Raw genomic sequence first — 19,483 nt, forward strand, 5'->3', positions numbered from 1 at the left:
ACTATTTAAAGTTATGATAAAAATGTGAGATGTCGACTTGACAAGTACAAGGGAGTACACAATGTCAAAACTACTTTTAGGAAATACCCACAACACAAAGGATGCAGGCCATGGTCCTGGGAGAGTCTGATGCAGCCCAGTGTGTGAGGGCCAAGCCCATGGTCTCCGTGGGAGCCGACCGCCAGCCCTCCCCGTACCTCCATGATGCAGGCCAGCTGCTCCACCTCATTCTCCCCGGGGAACAGGGGGTAGCCCGTGTACAACTCTGCCATGATGCAGCCCAGGCTCCACATGTCAATGGCCATGTCGTACGGGTGGCCCAGGATCACTTCTGGGGATCGGTAGAACCGGCTTTGGATGTACGTGTATACTGCGGAGGCAAAGTGAGAAAAACCTGGTGGGAAAACCTTCCTACCCTCCAGAACGTTCTCCCCCAGGACACCTCAGTTTGACTGCGCCCCCGCTGGCGGGGAAAGGGAAGTGCAGCTGGCCAGCACTCAGAACTCTCATTACACATTAACAGCATATCCGCACAGCAATCTGATTCTCAAGGACGTGTTATTGTCCCTGCTTTATTGATAACGAACTCCAACGTAGGCATTGTTGTAGGAAAGTGAATTTCAGTCAGCCAAGTTTATGACAAACAAACAAAACATAAGACTTAAGTTTTCAAACTGTCAGATTAATTTGGGGTAGACGGCTTCTGAGCCTTGTGACTTGGCAAGGGAAGAGGCATATCAAGTTAGAAAGGGAGCGTGCAAAGTGTATATTCAATATAGTATGTGCACTTGTTGTATAGAAAGAAAAATCTCAACAGATGAGGATGAACAGACTGAAGTCGAAGAAATGGAACACGGTAGTTATTTCCACATAACTGGGGTTGCTGGTTAGCTGGGGAGGAGCAGGGATTCTGTAACCACTTTTCTGTTGTTTAAATTGGTTATTGTCAGAACATAATTCTGTGATTTAAAACAAAATAGAGATTTAATAAAAATAATGTTTATATCCTGCCTGCTTCCCAAATGTATTTGTGATACTTTGCAAAGTACATATGCACAGAGTATTTTAGAACACGGATTTAATGGTATTTACTACATTATGTTTAGTATGTGCCAGGCACGATTCCAAGTACTTTTATAGATAAGCCCTTTCAACTCTTACATTAATTCTGTGAAGCAAGTAGTATTATTGCCTCCAATTTAAAGAAGAGAAAACTGAGGCATACAGAGGTTCAAATGTCAAGGTTACTCAGCTATAAGTGACAGAGCTGGGATTTGAGAGTAGACAGTCCAGTTCTAGTATCAATACTAGATACTGCCTCACAGTTAAAATAAAGATAAAAAAAGAAGTCAGAAAATATGCAAAGGGGGCAATGACTGCTAGAAATGAAGGATAAAATAATTACAAATTCAGCTCTGAGCAGCTTGGCAGCCAAGATAAATGACAACTGATAAGTTACACAACTTTCAACATCTGAGAAGAGAAAACATACAAGTTCTTTGTAGGAAGCATTATTTTTTAGCTGGAATTTCTCATAGGATTCATACATAAGAGACATAAAGGCCTTATGTCCTCAAAAATTGATCTGCCAGAGAGAGGAGGAGAGCAGAACACCCTGGCCGTCTCCGTGGCCCCAGCCACCGCATTTTACACAGCCAGGAGGGAGGCAGAGGGAAAGAAGGGAAGGACGATGCGGAGCGGAAATATTAATGGTGGGGGAGAGCAAAATGAATGAAAATAAAGATACTGATTCAAAAGAAAGTGAAAAGAATACAAAGGTGACTCTGAAAAGGACCTGGAGTGGTTAACTAATGAAAATGAAAAAAGTGATGCCAGCATAATAGAGATGGCTTGTGAGAAGGAAGAGAATATTAACTAAGACTTCAAAGAGAATGAAACAGTAATAGAACACACCAAACAGCTTTCTCATCCTGACAAATCTTTGCAGGCTGAGGTCCCACCGAGAAGAAATGACTTGATTTCTGTTCCAAGCGTTCAACCTTTGGATCCCATATCAGATTCAGATAGTGAAAACTCTTTCCAGGAATCCAAACTAGAAAGCAGAAAGACTTGGAGGAGGAAGAGGATGAGGAAGTAAGGAGATATATTATGGAGAAAGTTGTACAAGCTAACAAGCTTCTACAGAATCAAGAACCTGTAAATGATAAAAGGGAGCAAAAACTTAAGCTCAAGGACAAATTAGTTGATCTGGAAGTTCTTCCACTAAAAGACACTAATACTTACAAAAATTATTTTGAAAATGAAAGGATTATGTTTGGGAAACTGTCACAGTTATGTATTTCCAATGATTTGGGACAAGTAAATGTGCTCCTGTCACTTACTAATGCAAGCTGTGAAATAAATAAGGATAGGACAATACTGGTGGAGAGAGATGGAAAATTTGAACTTCTGAGTTTACAAGACATTGAGAGTCTGGGGTTTTTGCCTCCCAATAATAATGCAAACAGTACAGAAAATGACCCTCAGCAGTTGTTACCCAGATCTTCCAACTCCTGTGTCAGTGGCATCAAGAAAGAAGATTCTGCAGGAAAGATTGATGCTGTCACTCACTCATCAACAGAAGAGCTGCTGGCTTATATCCCTCAGCCACCACTCAACTGCAAGACTTGTCTAACTCAGATCGAAGTAAAGGGAATGGGAAATCTAATCAGGACAGAGTCTGCACATATCTCACCAGTGACCACAACATACTGTCTCTCCCCTTGACAGAACGACAAAAACAACTAGAACAACAGACAGAAAAGCTGAAAGGAGAGGAAGAGCAACAGAAAATAGAAGAAGAGAAAGAAAAAAAAAAAGAGGGAGAACGACATGGTATTTAAAGCATGGTTGCAAAAGAAAAGAGCGCAGGTCTTAGAAATGAGGAGAATTCAGCAAGCAAAGCAAATTGAAGACAAACAGTAGAGTAAGCAAAACTCTGAAAAATAAGTTCATACAGATACAAAAGCTGAACTTATTTACAGAAGGGAGTCTGGATATCAGACTAACAGCCTATGAAAGAAGTAGAAAAGTGGTTCAAGAACTCCTCTTGCAAAAGATGCAACATGCAGATGACTTTCCAAGCAGGTTCTAAGAGGCCTTGTGAAAAGAAAATGATTCCCATTTTCTTCAGACTTTGATGGAACAGAAAATAGAAAAGGTCAATTCATTTTTTTCAAGACGTAACTTTGGTATTCAAACAGGACAAAGATACACACACACGTGAAAAAAAAACCCTACAGACTGGTCTCACTTAAGACTAGACATATAGAAATCTTATGTAAATCTTTAGCAAATTAAAGACACCAAATTATTTAATTTAAAAAAATTTTAAAAATTGAAAATCCAAGAGAAAATTTTAAAAATCATCCATATCCTTACTAAAAAAAAGATATATATGTAAAGTAAAAGTTGAAAATTCAACCCTAAGCTCTTCCAAGCTGATCTCCAGTGATAAACACTTTTAACAGTGTGGTGCAAATCCTTTTCTATCTTATTTATATATTTACATGTCAAAAGTTTCATTATTCAGTTTTTTTCACTTACTTCATCATGGAGATCTTTCTGGGCCATTACATTTAAATCTCTCTTTTCAAATAGCTGCGTGGTATAACAGTGTTAATTTATTAAACCATTCTTCATTTGTAGATGTTTAGGTTGGTTCCAATGTTGCACTACTTAACAGTGCATTAGTGAAGATGTACATTCTATGGGAACATCTGTAATCTGTAGGACAGGTTCTTCAGAGGGGAATTTATAATTTTTGAAGGTTTAGAGTGAAATGTTTGGTTAGAGATGCAAAAGTAACTTCCCAAAAGACAATATGAATTTATAGTTCCTCCAACAATGTGAGAGAGTGAATGGCTAACACTGCATGTGGTGCATCAACTTATTTTTTTCTTCAAATTGATAATATACCTGCTTGTATATGAGCACGTGTGAGAAATAATAAGAAATAGATATAGGACTCTACCCCTAGGTTTTGGCACAGAGCTCCTAAAACCTTTTTAATTTCTTGAGTGATAGGGGTTCTACATGTATCTCTTGTTCTAATAATTGACCTTTTGTCCTGGCTTCTGACATAGAGCTCCTAATCCTTTGGAACTTCTGAGGTGATAGGACTCTCTTTGTTCTAATGAGATGACTCTTGGTGGACTCCTGAATAGGGGCTGCTTGCCAGAAAGACTAAGCCATGATTAGAAGCTTGGAACTTTGAGTTCTAACTCCTTTGTTGGAGGAAGGGGGAAGGGGCTAGAAATTGAGTTAATAATCTCAATGACTATGTGATGAAACCTTCATAAAAATCCCCGAGCTGCAGGATTCAGAGAGCTTCCAGGGTATGGGAAATGTGGTGTTGGGAGGGTGGCCTGCCCCCAAGAGGGCATGGAAGCTTCACACCCCTTCCAAATATTTTGCCTTGTGTATCTCTCATCTGTGTCTTTTATCATATTCTTTATTAATAAACTTGTAAGTGTTTTTTCCTGAAAAAAAAAATTGATCTGTCTAATATTTGGAAACATCCATCTAGTAGTCCTTTCTTCAGCCTCAGGAAGCTTCCTCTGACAGCCCTTGTCACCTTAAAGGCTGGTCCCAAAGTCGCTCTGTTGTGCATCTTTAACACAGCATGTGTACATCTCTAATCGTTGTAGTCACCATACTATTTTTATCTTTCTGTCTCTTACATTAGATCGTAAGCAACCTGAGGACAGGGAATGTTCATTTTTTGTTCCTGGTACCCAGGACAGTGACTGACACAAAACAGGTCATAAATGTCTGTTGAATGGTACATGTTGTCTGTAGCGAACCTGATAGAAGCCAAAAGAACACAATATTGAATCAAGTTCAGTAAACACTGTGAAAATGTACTCCAAAGCTACTTTTTGGATCCTAGCTTGAAAAAGTATAAAACCTAGAGGATCTGGGGCAGCGAATTCTAAGCTTCAGAATGACTATGGTTTCTGAAGTGCAGACTCCTAGCTACTTCCCAGAAATTTGGATTAGGAACTTGCGGTGTGAGGCCCTGGAAACTATCATTTTTCAGAGCCCCAAAGCAATTCAGATACACATTGAGTTAGTTTTGGGACTCACTGTTCTTGGATAATTCCATATCCACAGAATATGAGAGCTTGAAAGAACCCTTTTAGTACTTGGATACAACTTTCTCATTTTATAGATGAGGAAACTTGGGCTCAGAGAATTGAAGCACCTTGTTCAGAATCAGACTAGTAGTGGTGATAGCTGAGCCCAGGCTAGAAGCCGGGTGACCTTGTATGTGAAGGGAGAGAAATTGCAATAGGAAAACTCAGATGACGGGACTGGCATGGGGCCTACCTTTCTGGTGTTCATAACAGCTTGATCCAAAGTCAATGACTTTAACAGAGACTTGGCCCTTTTGGTACAGCACTATATTTTCCTAGAGAGAAGAAAAGACATATGTCAAGCTACAGTAATGCTGCCCTAGGCCCTCTGCTTACCTTAATGCTCCCCATCCTTCAGGGCCCAGTTCAAATATGACCACCTCCATGGGCCTCCTCCCACATCCTCTCCAAAATCCCATCATCCTCCCCTCTGACTTCCCAGTTGATTTGTGGTCGGTATTTCTCTTTTGGACCTCATAGCCACTGCTTTGCAGAGTTTCTTTTGCATATATTTTGTCACTTTCCCCCTATTGATTCTGCAACTCCGGAAGATTGTGACTTTGTTTTTATCTTCTTTGGCACCTGGTTCTAGGCCTCGCTTGCATGGCCTTAGAAATGCCATTGACTGAATTTGTTTGACATTCGCATTAAATGCCCCCCTTGACATACATACTGCCATGACAATAGAGCACACACACACAAAAAAAAGGTCAAAGGCAATGCTTTGATTGGAGTTTGTGATTCTTACGCAGCCTAGGGAATACTCTGGGTATTTCCAGAGTGTTTCCACGGCAGGACGGAGGTGGTACTCACGGGCTTGAGATCGCAGTGAATGATTTTCTCTACAGAAAGCATTTGCAAGCACTTCAAAACAGAGAGAGTGAAACGCCGAACTATCGACAGACTGAAGCCTTGAAAGTTGTTATTCTTCATCAACTCATACAAGTTGATTCTGGAAAAGAGAGGGGAAAAGTGATGCCTATGGGTGTAAAAAAATATAGAAGGCTGAATTTGAACCTGCAAACAATCTTGTATCACCTGGTTTCCCTCTAGTAGCAGGCAAGCCTCAGACCAGGAGGCAGGGATTTCATGCCCTTATAGACTCAGCTTTCCCGCTGAATCATGGTGGGCCCAGGGTGGGCCCAGGGTGAAACCGTGTCAGACTCTCAGATGTCCCCTCATCTCTTATGTGACAAGGCCACTGAAGCACTTTGTTATGTGGGTGGGTTAAGAGGTTGGCCCAAACTTCTGCAATAGTCATAGTTCCTCAGGCCCTTGGGAGGGACCCAGGAAACCCACCGGTCACTCAAACAAGCAGCCACTGCTGCCCGGGCCTAATAAGGGCTGTCTAAGGACAGCAGGTTCCTGACAAGTAAGGAACAAGAGAGTGGGCAGATGGGGGCTGAGGCCAGAGGGAGCCCCTGCTCCTCCCAAAGTGTGGCTGTTTGGTCTCACCTAACTGTTCCCTTGAGAAATGCAAGCTCGCTCTTGCCAGAGAATCTGAAATTCTCTAGGGTGACAGAAGCCTACTGTATGATATGACATCTATAGACTTACGAATGTTAGAAACTAATATTAATACAATGCATTTGAAGAAGAAATATTTATTTGTGAGCTGCCAGATGAAACCTCTGTGCAAGCTGTGAGATGGGGAGAGAAGGGAAAGAGCATGACCCCAAAATGGCTTTTCAGCAAACTTCTGCTGGTCCCTCCTCATCTTCCATTCCTAAGATCATCTAGCTTTGGTAGTATTTAGCAAGTCACTTGTTCTTAATGTTTTCTTAGAGATGGGGTCTTGCTATGTTGTCCACGATGGTCTCAAACTTTTGGACTCAAGTGACCTCCCAACTTGGCCTTCCAAGATGCTGAGATTACAGGTGAGAGTCACCACGCCCAGCCAGAGCCATTCTTTTTTTTTTTTTTTTTTTTTGACAGAGTCTTGCTCTGTTGCCCAGGCTGGAGTGCAGTGGTACAATCTCAGCTCACTGCAACCTCTGCCTCCTACGTTCAAGCGATTCTCCTGCCTCTGCCTTCCGAGTAGCTGGGATTACAATCACACACCACTACGCCCAGCTATTTTTAGTAGAGATGGGGTTTTTAGTAGAGACGTGTTTTTAGTAGAAATGGGGTTTCACCCTGTTGGCCAGGCTGGTCTCGAACTCCTGACCTCAAGTGATCCACCCGCCTCCGCCTCCCAAAGTGCTGGGATATAGGCGTGAGCCATCACACTGGCCACCATTCATTCTTGAGGGCTGCAATGGAGATGTGAGACTTGGCTCTGGCCCCATCCTGACTAGTCACCTGGGCAACTCCCTCATCTCTCTGAGCTTTGAATCCCCCTGCACACCCTGGCCCTCTGACCTCCCAGAGCTCTTTTAAGCACAATGACATCCTAACTGTGCACTGGGATTCATGGCCAAGAAAGGTAGACCGAGCTGTCCATTTGGCCACAGAGAAGATAATTTACCTCTGCATATCAGAGACTCGACCACGCTTTGGAATAACCGGAAATGGTGAGGAGAGTGTCACCTTACCTGCTAATTCAAATGTAGCTGGTTCCTAGAGTTTCACCATCAGCAGCGGTGTCCTGGGAGCCCTGAGCTACCAGCTTGCTGAATCCAGTAACACTCTGAGAGCTCAGCCCTGCTTGTTCTCCTTTGCTAAATGCATTCTGGGTTTCTAGTGTTATATAAATTGCATCAGATGGTCTTCCCAGAGAGAATAATCATCAAATTAGCATGCCCTTGCGATTGGCATGCCTCGTCAGCTCCAATATTCAGCCAGGCCATGCCAATCTATTTAAGTCAGGCTCTGCTCTCTTACCAAAAATATCTGCTCTTGTCCTTATTTACTCAAAATCAAAACCCTTTTCCCACTCTGAGCAGCCAGCGGCCTATCCCTTTAGGTTTCCGCCTCTGCATGATCAGGCCAGAAAGCCCACGAGTGGGGAATATGACAGCAAACAAAGAAAAGTCCTTTTTGACTCTTTTGGTTTAGCTCTTGAGGAAAGAGGCCTTGTTTTGGTCATGTCACCTGGCTCAGTACCCACCCCAGGGAAGTACATCACGGGGAGGCTGACAGGTGACAGGCACACCAAGACTGCCTGCTTTCATCGCAGCCTCCCTGCGCCTGGGTCTTCTGGATAACTAAGTGACTGTCATGAACATTCTAGTTATTAAATATTCACATCCAGAAAAATCTAGTGTTCTGACCTCAAACACTATCACTTAGGTAACTTTTCCAGAGGAAATGAGTTAAGAAGAAAAGGCAGCTGACCCCAGGAGCTCAAAGGTGATGCAGAAGTGATTGCGAAAGTAGAAAAAGTCCTTCATATGCACCACATTGTGGGTGTTGTCTTTGTCCTTCTTTCTGAGAGCTTCCAGGATCTTCAGCTCCACCAGGGCCTGCTGGTGAAATCTGAGGGGATTGGGAGTGGCAGGCAGGGTGGGAAATGGGGACAGAAACATCAGTGTCAGGTCCCACTGCAGCAGTCAGTCAGCCCCTCCCCATGACCCCAGCAAGACTGTCTAGTGGCAGGAAGCACTAAAAACACCATACTCTCGCCTCCTCTTTGCCCCCTCATGGAATCAGACAGGTAGAAAGAGAAAAGGGAAAACAAAAGGGAAGATCGGAGGCTGAGGCAGAGTCAGGAAGGGCTGGCATTCTGCAGGGGCCAGAGTCACACAGTCCCTCTTCTGTGGCCTATGTCATCCCCCAAGCCACACCTCTTCTTGTTCCTGATGATTTTCAGGGCCACCAGCTCATTGTTTTTGTGATCCAAGCACTTGGCCACCTGTCCAAAGGACCCCTTCCCGATCATCTCCAGAACCTCATAGCGGTAGGCAATGTGATCATGCAGGACCTGTGGAAGCCAGGCCGGAGGTGAAGAGCAAAGCCATGGGCTCCCGGGCCTTCCTGGCATGGGGCCCTGGCATTCCCACCCCCAGATTACGGCTCACTCCTAGAGGAATTTTCTTTTTTTTTTTTTGAGACGGAGTCTCGCTCTGTAGCCCGGGCTGGAGTGCAGTGGCCGGATCTCAGCTCACTGCAAGCTCCGCCTCCCAGGTTTACGCCATTCTCCTGCCTCAGCCTCCCGAGTAGCTGGGACTACAGGCACCCGCCACCTCGCCCGGCTAGTTTTTTGTATTTTTTAGTAGAGACGGGGTTTCACGGTGTTCGCCAGGATGGTCTCGATCTCCTGACCTCGTGATCCGCCCGTCTCGGCCTCCCAAAGTGCTGGGATTACAGGCTTGAGCCACCGCGCCCGGCCTCCTAGAGGAATTTTCTAACTGCACGGGGCACTTGTGGGACTCTCGCCCTCATCTCATCGCGACTGCAATGGGGAGCTTGCTGGCTGGATTCTGGGCCACCCATGTGGTGCCAGGGGAAGTCCCACAGGCTTGATCCATGTCAAGCAGCACAAAGAACACTGGATGGTTTTAGGAAACTTGGGATCTAGTCCCAGTATTGTAGTTCCAGTTCTAGTCCTCCAGTTTTCTGCATGTTTCAGGACCTATAAAGTAAGAGGGTTGGACAAAGTGGCCCTGAAAGTCCCTTTCAGTTTGGACATTTTATGAGTCTTGAAGTTAAGCAGCATCTCTGGTTTGGAGAAAGTTTTGTTTCTGACCCCTGATGTGTCTCTATCTATCAGAGAAGGCGTTAGGTCTGCTCTGCCTCTTCCTGGCCAAATTTGATTCTCCTTCGGGCTCACTGGGATTTAATCCTATCCTGGAGTGAGCAGTACAGAACTTGGACCTTTCTTGGTGAAGAGAAATATTTCAAGAGCCAGAATCACCCAGGTCTCTCCCTATGCTGGAAACTAGAGAGCAGGGGGTTAATCAAAACCACAGGAAATGTTCTATTAAAAAGACTTCAGCTTCAGACAAGCAGTTTATCCATTCGGAGCTGCAGTGCTGTTGTCTGTAAACTGAAGATGCTGGATAAGATTATCTCTAAGGTCCTCAAGCTCTGTGGGTCTCTGATTTCTAGTGTTACACTCATGAGTTTGGGAGAGGTGAAGGATTAAGTGCTTGTGTACAAGTCCTCAGGATGTGTTTGAGAATGTGCGCTGGGCGTCAGTTCATATGGAAGGAATCTAGACTGAATTTGAACACGTACAACTTTCCTGATCTATGGATGTAGGTTAGTCTACTTGTAAGGGTCTGTCATGAGAATGTATGGGAAAAGGACAGGGACAGGATCCACACCCATGTGGCTATAAAATTACATATGTGTTTTCTTAGCATTTGTGCTTGCCTTCTGCATGCTACCACTTAGTGTCATAATTGTTCATTCGCATGTCAACTTTGACATTGATTATGGTTACCTGAAAGCAAGAACCATTTTGTATTCATTTGTGATAGCTTCCTTTATATTTCCAGAGTCTAGTACATGCCCAAGTTTATGATAGATTATCAATACATAGGCATTCAATTAACATTTGTTGACAAAATAAAGTGAGAATGCAGCTGTGTTGCTTGCTTGGGAATTTGGCTATGTGCAGTATGTATTTGTGTGTGTACTGGAATGCAATAAGGATGGTGATTTTTAGCTTACAGAGAACACACATTATCCCTTTCTTCCCTACAACGCCCTCCCCAACCAAAAAAAAAAAAAAAAAAGCCTCTTCTAAGATTTGAGACTGAAGAACTGAGTTCCAATGAATTAATTTAAAAGTAGTACTGACACCCTTAGGGAATTCCCTAGAGACCCTAGGCTCAGGTAGGGTGGAGCAGAGGAGGGAGCAGGGAGGGAGGGGTTGAGGAGGTCTCGCTGAATCAGAGTTAAGATTTATACTGGAGATTCCCAGCCGGGCACAGTGGCTCACACCTGTAATCCCAGCCCTTTGGGAGGCCAAGACAGACGGATCACCTGAGGTCAGGAGTTTGAGACCAGCCTGACCAACACAGTGAAATCCTGCCTCTACTAAAAATACAAAAATCAGTCAGGCATGGTGGCGGGCACCTGTAATCCCTGCTACCCTGGAGGCTGAAGCAAGAGAATTGCCTGAACCCAGGAGGTGGAGGTTGCAGTGAGCCGTTCACACCACTGCACTCCAACCTGGGCAACTCCATCTCAAATATATATATATATATACTTATTGGAGATTCCTAACCAAGGATCCACTAACCCCCTATAATTTTATGTATGTGCAGGTTGTCTTTTCTGGGATGAGGACCTATAGCTTTTATCAGGCTCCCAAAGGGGTTCTTGACTGAAAATATTGAAAACCCAGGCTCTAGAAGGCACTGTGTGACAGAAACGAAATCCTTGCATCTCAAAGTGTGGTCCAAGGATCAGCAGCACAGGCACCACCTGGAAGCTCAGGCCCTAGCCCCAGACCGGCTGGATAAGAACTTGCATTTTAACAAGATCCTGCAAGTGGTTTGTGTTCATAGTAATGCTAGACAAACATGGCCCTCAATGCTATTAATAAAATCTGCCTCTTCTATGAGCCATCAGGCTCATCTTGTCTCTTAAATCCAAGTGGTAATGAAATGTTCTGAAGAGGAGATTCCTGACAGCCCACAGTCTAGTGCACTAAGCGCCACACATCCCAACATGCTCAGCCCTGGGAATCACTGCTCAGCTTTCACCTTCCGGCTGGGAAGAGGTACTGCCCTGGGGAAGCCAAGGGCTACAGTCAGAAGAGGAGGAGAAAGAGGAGCTGTTGGGATCAATTTTTTAAAAGCAGAATGAAATTAAGCTCTATGCACCAGGGACTACAGTGACAAAAGCTTTTTTGTCTGTGGGGGAATTGACATCTATTATAAAATAAGAGTCCATGTATGGACTTGTATTGAGGAGACAAAAAAGGAAATGTTGGGGAAACTGCTCCTTATTTCAGTCTGGCCTTTTCCAGTGGGCTATGCAGGGAAGGAGCCTGTGGGAGCTCACCCAGGATCCAAACCGGCTACCCCAAGTACGCTTGGGGGAAAGTCAGTCTTCCATTAGTAGAGTATTTTACATACTAAATTGCATGTTTCCCCATTTTCAAGCATGGTATTTCTTTGGTTTGGCACTACCAGAATACTTCAGGACATCTAGTCTCCAACATATCAGCACCAAATACTACAAAATACCCCTGCTTTTTTCCTTTCTAGACTACCTGTTGTCCCCTGGAGGTTCCCATGGCCCCCACCCCCAATCACCTTCAGATAGGAGCCTTGCTCATCATCAAAACTTGTCTTGCTAAATTTCTCAGGAGCCAGGTCGAGCTTCTTGGCTTCAAGCCCCAGGAACCACAGCTCCGTGTAGCCCAGGATTTCACTTTGCTCATATGGAGACAGCTGATTCTTAAAAAGCTTTAGGGCCTCTGTGAAAAACACTACAATTGTGAGTTAAGTTGAGGCAGCATAGGATTTGCCCAGGATGCAGACGATGGCATCCTTCCAGGTCACGAGCCATCAGCCTGTTTCCCAGCTGGGTGGCTCACTGAGGACCATGCATCTGGCATCTCACAAGATGGAAGTATGACAAAGATAAATGTCAAGGTCTTGCACTTATTTCAACAAATCAAGAAAAGAACACAAGGACAGGGAAAGGGAGAGCTCAGTCCCCATACACCTGGGGGTTACAGCAGTGTGGGTAAAAATTCCAGGAGTAAAATTAGTGTCACCAATAGTATATCGTTTAGGGGGCAAGTTGCCCACGTTAATGTGGAATGAAGCTATCATTAGTTGAGAGGCTTTGAAGACTGTAATGTCTGCAGGGCCAGACAGGTAACATAAAGGCAACATTAAAGGCCCGGGAGGCTTCACGCTCAAATCTGCAGCTGAATCAGGAAGGACCTCAGATTGCAAGGAGAGATTATGAGTTAGGACTTTTCTACACTGGCCAGATCACATCGGTGCTCTGGTGCATGGTCAGGGGTAAAATTCACAGTCATTGATAAACTACAGCATTCTCAGAGAAAAGAAACTAGGATCAGGACGGGGACACCATATTATTTGACAGACTGCTGGAGCGTTGGAGAGGGAACTGCAAGGAAAAAGAAAAAGACTTACAGGGGACAAGACTTCGGTTTTCACATAAGTGAAGGGCAGTCATGTATACGCTGAGCAAGGCATGTTCTTTGCCCAGAGGACAGAGCCAAGGCATAAGATAGCAGGGGGCAGACGGCAGCTCTGTAAAGGCAGAACCAGCTCAGGACTGAAATGACCTCTTCGTGCCTAGTTCCCGGAGTTGTTTAAGAACAACAAGCACCACTTTCAGTTTCTAAGTTGTGGAAGAAGAGCTGTAAAGCATCTGATGATGGCACCCATAGTGGATGCTTGGTGGGTTTGGGTTGTCTTCCTTTGCGTCCTAATAGGTTATGAGTCTCCGAACCCCGTTAGAAGTCTAGCCACTGGCCAAAAACCCATGTGCAATCTTTCAGGCCTGACCACAAGGCAGTCCACAAAGGCTTCACCTGGGAAGCCTCATGGGTAAAGATGCCTCCCTGCACCACAGCTGGTGCACTGCAGTCTCTGGAGGAAGCTACAGCCAAGGACGGAGACCCCTGGCTGGCCATGCTCTTCTACATATCTGCATTTCTAACCAAGATCCCCCCGCAGAGGCTCCTCTCCAACACCTCCTTACCAAGAGGAAGGAGCTTCAACACCCTTTGCTCTGCTCTCCGTATTCAGTACCTTTCCACCCCTAGCTCTTCCACTCTCTCAATGCCTTCCGCCTGGCCCCTGGGTCCATAAAATGACAGGAGCCTTCTGTCTGGCTCCTTAAGCAAATGAGACACTTCCTTCTGTCTGCACGGGTACATCCCACCCGTACCCAGAGTCACTCCATGGGGGAACATTCAGCCTCCTATTCAGCCTCTTGCTTATACTACCACAGTCAGAGGTTCAACGCTTAACTTCTACTTTCCTTGTGGTTTGCTGCCTTCACTGACGACTCTGACACCTGGCAGCTTAGCTCACTCCAGCGCAGCTGAGCTCTTGACACCCTGACCTTCCATAACCACCTCCAAACCCTGCTACTGCCCCAAAAGCATACCTGCTGCTGTCAGAGGCACCTTGTGCTTCTTTGGTGACTTCTCCCCTGCCTTGGGATCCTGGGTTTTAATGCTAGGGTGCAAAGGTATTTCTGAAGCCTTGAGCTCTGAGGCCGGCATCTGATTGTGAGCTTGATTCTCCTGTCCAGGAAAAGAGGTTTGCAATAAATAACTACTTAAGACTCTCCTGGGGGACATAACCGTTTATTTAACCAAAGACACCCACCTCCAGCCAGGCTATTTACCTACCTCTCCAGGGAGAAAACAGCAATTAAGAGACAGTGGGTTCTCCCTACCTCTCTCCCAAAGGAAGTATCTGTCTGACTCACACTGTTCCTGGGGAGACCCCTGTACCTTACAGTATGCTGTTGACAACCCCAGCAACATCTCACTGTGGGAAGAGATGGGGACAGTTTTTCACTGCTGCTCTTAAGAAGGTGAGTTCCCAGCTAGACAAAGTGACTTGCCCAGGAGCACGCGAACTTATGTGTGTGTGACACCTCTTTCAGTGGGCACCTTCTTACCTATTATCTCATTTGGTCCCTACACAAAAGAAGTAGGAGGACATGGGAGGAAACTAATATTTTGTATGGTTCCACCTTTCATGCATAGCACTTCATTTTTCCTTTCCTCAATGAATCCTCCTGACAACTCTACAGAGGGACCATTTCGTAGCTAAGAAAAGGTTAAGGACTTATTTGCTCAAGCTTATAGTCATTGTAAAGAATGAGAACAGGACCAGAACCCAACTCTTCAGCAGATACTGTGCTTTTCCCCACCATCCTGGGCCTTTCTAAAACTTTGGACTAAAACCTTCTCAGGGTCCCGTCCGTCTGCACCCACCTGATACAGCAGGGATGACTTCAGCAGGACTTTCTTGCTAATGTGTGGGAAGCTTACCATATTCTTCTTCCCCTTGGCATCCACAAAGGGGAGTGAAGTAACACTGGAGTTCTGTAGAAGGAGAAACTGCATCCATTACAAAAACCTTAGGCAAGAAAACGCCTCCAGGCATCATTTCTTCTAGCCCCCCTTCCCAACCCCCCAACAAAAGACGAGCCGAACCCCAATCCGGACATAAACCTATTGTTAAAGTTCTTGGCAAGAAATGCAGATTCCAGAGCAGCAGAGTCAACAAGCACATGGGCTCTGGGTTTGAGCCCCTGCTCTACCGCTTACTAGCTGTAGACCTTCAACAGCTCACACTGACTCTTCCTCAAAACCTCAATTATTTCATCACTACCATGGGAACAAAAATGGGGCCTACCTCATAAGGCTTTTGTGAGGTAAATGAGTCAATATATAGACTGTAAGTGCTGGCCTTTATTATTATTACTCCAATATCGTACCACCCCAACGCAGGGAAGTTCTTCCTGTTATATCACGCAGATCTTGCTCAGTGCAACATAAGCTTCCATTTCCTCTATGACTACATTATTGACTTGACCTACTCACTTGGATCCCTGCCCTCCTCCACTGATTGATTGACTAATTAATCAGGAGAGAGGTCAAAATAGCTAAAATTTGGAAGCAACGTTAAGTGTCCATCAACAGATGGATGAATAAAGAAAATGTGATACTTAAACACAATGCAATACTATTCAGTCATAAAAAAAGAATGAGATCCTGTCATTTGCAACAATATGGATAGAACTAGAGATCATTAGGCTAAGTGAAATAAGCCAGGCACAGAAAGAGAAATATCACATGTTCTCACTTATTTGTGGATCTAAAAATCAAAACAATTGGATTAAGGGAGAAAGAGATTCAAAGGATGGTTATTAGAGGCTGGGAAGGGTAATGGTTGCGGGAGAGGTGGGGATGGTTAATAAGTACAGAAACATAGACTGAATAAGACCTCCTGTTTGATAGCACATCAGGGCGACTATAATCAATGGTAATTTAATTGTATTTTATTGTATGTAACACAAAGGATAAATGCTTGAGGGGACGAATAACCCATTTTCCATGATGTGGTTGTTACACATTGCATATCTCTATCAAAACATCTCATGTGTCCCATCAATATACGCACCTACTATGTACCCACAAAAATTAAAATAAAAACATTTTTAAAAATCGTGTGGCAATGGTGATGTGGATAGGGTGCTGTCATCATGTTATGATACATGTCATGATGAACTGGCCAAAACTGCCTGTTCGAAGCTACCCTGGCCACCCGCCTCTCCTCATTCTCTCCTAGAGAAAAGGAGCTGAACATCACTCCCTACCTTATGAAAGACTTGGGTCATTCTGGAGTTCTTGGTGTTGGCAGGTGGCTTCTGGACTTGAACTGAAGGTTTACTTCCAACCTGGATCAAGTGGAAGAAAATAGGAACAGTGCTTGGCATGGCTTCATCCCACACTGCATATTGTTGTTTCATTACAGTAAACAAACTATGCTTGAGGCCAGCTCTCCTGACCCCTAAGCTAGGAAGAACCAAGAGAGGCTCCAATAGGTACTCAATGAATGTATGAGTGGATGATTATCCAAACAAATGACCTTTCCCAAAGTGTTCATCCTGGATGGGCTTGGCCTATGGTTTTCATGCTTTAAAAAAATCAATATGGCCTTTTCTTCCAATAAAACCTTAACTAGAGACCCTGGAAACGGTAAGGAGTAACAGCTGAGCTACTCTTGCTCTTTAGAAAAGAAAATGGCCATTGCCTTGCCTGGAAGTCTTTTCACCCTGAATGTGGCTCTGAAGGTGGCATAGCGGAATCCGCCCAGTGGAACACAGGCACCCAGCCTGTGACCTGATCAGAAGAGACTTCACATCTAGAAAGGGTGAGGAGGAGAAGACCAAAATACTAGAGCAGTGTGTCCCAGAGGGTGGCAAGCACACCACAGAGGAAGGGGACGTAATATGTGTAGTACACAGATAAAGAGTTACCTAATGGGTATGGATTTACTGTAATATCCATTTGAAAAACTGTAATGAGCACATTGAACCTGTAACGTTGTGGTTGTTATTATTTAGGATGAGATTAAAATTTAAGTTAAAAAACATAAGGCCAAGCATGGTGTCTCACACCTGTAATCCCAGTGCTTTGAGAGGCTGAGGTGGGACGATCGCTTGAAGCCAAGATTTCCAGGTTATAGTGAGCTATGATCATGCCACTGCACGGCAGCCTGAGCAATAGAGACCTTGTCTCTACAAAAAAAAATAATAAAACAGAGTGTGCGGACTATGTAGGCGTGGCAAAAACTGTGAAGCTGGCACTCAAATGACTGAAGCTTAGCAAACAACAGGCCACAGCTTGAATCGAAGTTCTGGTCTTTGAAGCCAAAACAGGGGTTCTCCTTCTTCCAGACCTCCCCTGCGGAACTGAAGGATGTTTATCCAAAGCTGACACACAGCTGGTAGCAGACCCACTTCTGTAAAAATTTGGCCGCATTGAAATAACAACTGGGTACAACACTTAATATCATCCAGCACAGCTAAGTCCCGCACAGCACAGTAATGACGAGGACTATTTGGGACAGTCAATCTTGACCTCCTGGAATAGGGAGGTAGTCTGAGGGAGAGAGGGTTGCATAGAGCATGAGACATGGTCTCAGACCACGTTAATTCGCTAATGTGCTATATTTAGGATACCACTATTGAATGGAAAATGATATCTGAGCAAATATTGCAATTGCAAATCTCAGAGTCTCAATTTCTCATCAAGTAGGTATGTGGGGATGAATATTCATTAGCGTCGTCAATAACGGCTGACTTTGAGGATGCGGCAGGGGGACTGGACAGATGCGTGAAAGGTACGTGAACAGAATACAACCCAAACTAAATACGGAACAAAGGGCACAAACAGTGAGTACCAACAAAGGAAAAGATCACCATGAACGCAGTCAGACCAGGAGGACGGTGGTAGAGGTGGTGTTTTCTGAATGGGTGAGGCTTGGTCTGGGCTTTAACTGAGAGGACAGGTAGGAAGCACACTTGCTCAGTGGAACACCACCACCCAGGCATGCCCCAGGGCTCCTCACTGCTCATGCTGGGTAAGCAGGAACAGGGGGTTGACAGCGGGCCATGGAAAGCACTGAAAGACTAAGATGCTTGGTCTTTATCCTGTGGGCAACAGTGAACCACTGACAACTTGCATAGCTGGGAGTTACGTGTGCAAAGCAGTATTTCAGAAAGACCCCATTAGCAGCAACGCAATAAAATAGTGCTCATGGGTATGGACTCCAAAATCACACTCTTCCCTTTTGATTGCCGGCTCCACTACCCATCAATTGTTTGAACCTGGGCAAGTTATTAGCCTGTCCTCCTGTCATGTGGGGATAATACTAGCACCAACCTCAAAACATTGTGAGGATTAAGGGAGTTAATATGTGTAAAGTGCTTTGCATATGCTAAAGTTGTCTCCTTGAGTTCATTTTCCTTACTTGCAAAATGGAGAGAGCCATCTTTTTGCTCATTTCCCAGGACCAAGAAAACCATGGACTCAGAGCTTAGCTGACAGAGCAAAGGGGTGTGTGTGTGTGTGTGTGTGCGCGCGCGCACAGCCCAGGAGTTTAGCAGCCCCAGGTGTGTGTGTGTGTGTGTGTGTATGTATGTGTGCGCGCGCAGGCCAGGAGTTCAGCAGCCCCAGGTGACCAAGTGACCCTGAGGACTGGTGGCTTCTACGTCTCTGCACACTTGTACTCCATTCTCAGATACCCGTGGGACACACGAGATTATGCACTTGCTGATTGTTGGCTGTCTTTCAGCGGCTTCCTGAAGAGGCGCACAATGCCCCATAATAACCCTTAATTCCACCAAGAGATCCCCCGGAGGCAAGAGGAAGCAGTGTGCTCTCCCATAATCATAGTTGCAAGACAGGATTTTTCTTGAAGAAAGTGAAGCTTTCATGACATTGTTATTGCTAAGCCAATAAAACAGGAATCTCCTTAATAGTCCTGAGTTCTGTATCTAAATCTGGAATCTCCTATGTAAAAAAGGTTTTATTCACAGGGGTACAGAGCATAGGGGGTGCTTCCTGTGCAGTCCAAGACCTGGGCACTGGAGAATGGCTGGGTGGGGACAGAACATTCTTATCTCCTGTCCTCTGGAGGGGACAGCAGATAAGAAGAAAGGGCATCAGAGAAACCCAATGAGGCTCTTTTCTTGTGTCTAGAGATAGTGTCTTTGCCCTGTCACCCAAGTTGCAGCCTCAACCTCCCAACCTCAAGCAACCCTCCCACCTCAGCCTCCCAAGTAACTGGGACTACAACTACATGCCACCAAGCCCAGCTAATTTTTATTTTTACTTTTGGTGGAGACAGGATCTTGCTATTTGCCCAGGCTGGTCTCGAACTCCTGAGCTCAAGCAATCCTCCTGCCTTGGCCTTACAGTGTTGGGATTACAGGCA

At 44.9% G+C, this 19,483-nt stretch overlaps 1 protein-coding gene across 3 annotated transcripts in view; it reads right to left on the minus strand.

Annotated features, from left to right (window-relative positions):
- Window positions 1-19,483, minus strand: part of DYRK4 (dual specificity tyrosine phosphorylation regulated kinase 4) — a 51,981-nt gene that overhangs the window by 8,512 nt on the left and 23,986 nt on the right. Inside the window, exons 3-11 of one of the 3 annotated variants that reach the window (XM_025402267.1) lie at window positions 16,359-16,439; window positions 14,971-15,081; window positions 14,130-14,268; window positions 12,290-12,453; window positions 8,864-9,000; window positions 8,415-8,555; window positions 5,952-6,090; window positions 5,332-5,413; window positions 198-370 (exon numbers count right to left, since the gene is read on the minus strand). In XM_025402267.1, coding sequence (XP_025258052.1) covers window positions 198-370; window positions 5,332-5,413; window positions 5,952-6,090; window positions 8,415-8,555; window positions 8,864-9,000; window positions 12,290-12,453; window positions 14,130-14,268; window positions 14,971-15,081; window positions 16,359-16,439 — 1,167 coding nt within the window. Of the gene's footprint in view, window positions 1-197; window positions 371-5,331; window positions 5,414-5,951; window positions 6,091-8,414; window positions 8,556-8,863; window positions 9,001-12,289; window positions 12,466-14,129; window positions 14,269-14,970; window positions 15,082-15,306; window positions 15,341-16,358; window positions 16,440-19,483 lie in introns of those variants that run through there. The other 2 variants (XM_025402269.1, XM_025402268.1) reach the window with 2 other exon arrangements.

The sequence above is a fragment of the Theropithecus gelada genome, chromosome 11, assembly GCF_003255815.1.
Source record: "Theropithecus gelada isolate Dixy chromosome 11, Tgel_1.0, whole genome shotgun sequence".
Taxonomy (NCBI): domain Eukaryota; kingdom Metazoa; phylum Chordata; class Mammalia; order Primates; family Cercopithecidae; genus Theropithecus; species Theropithecus gelada.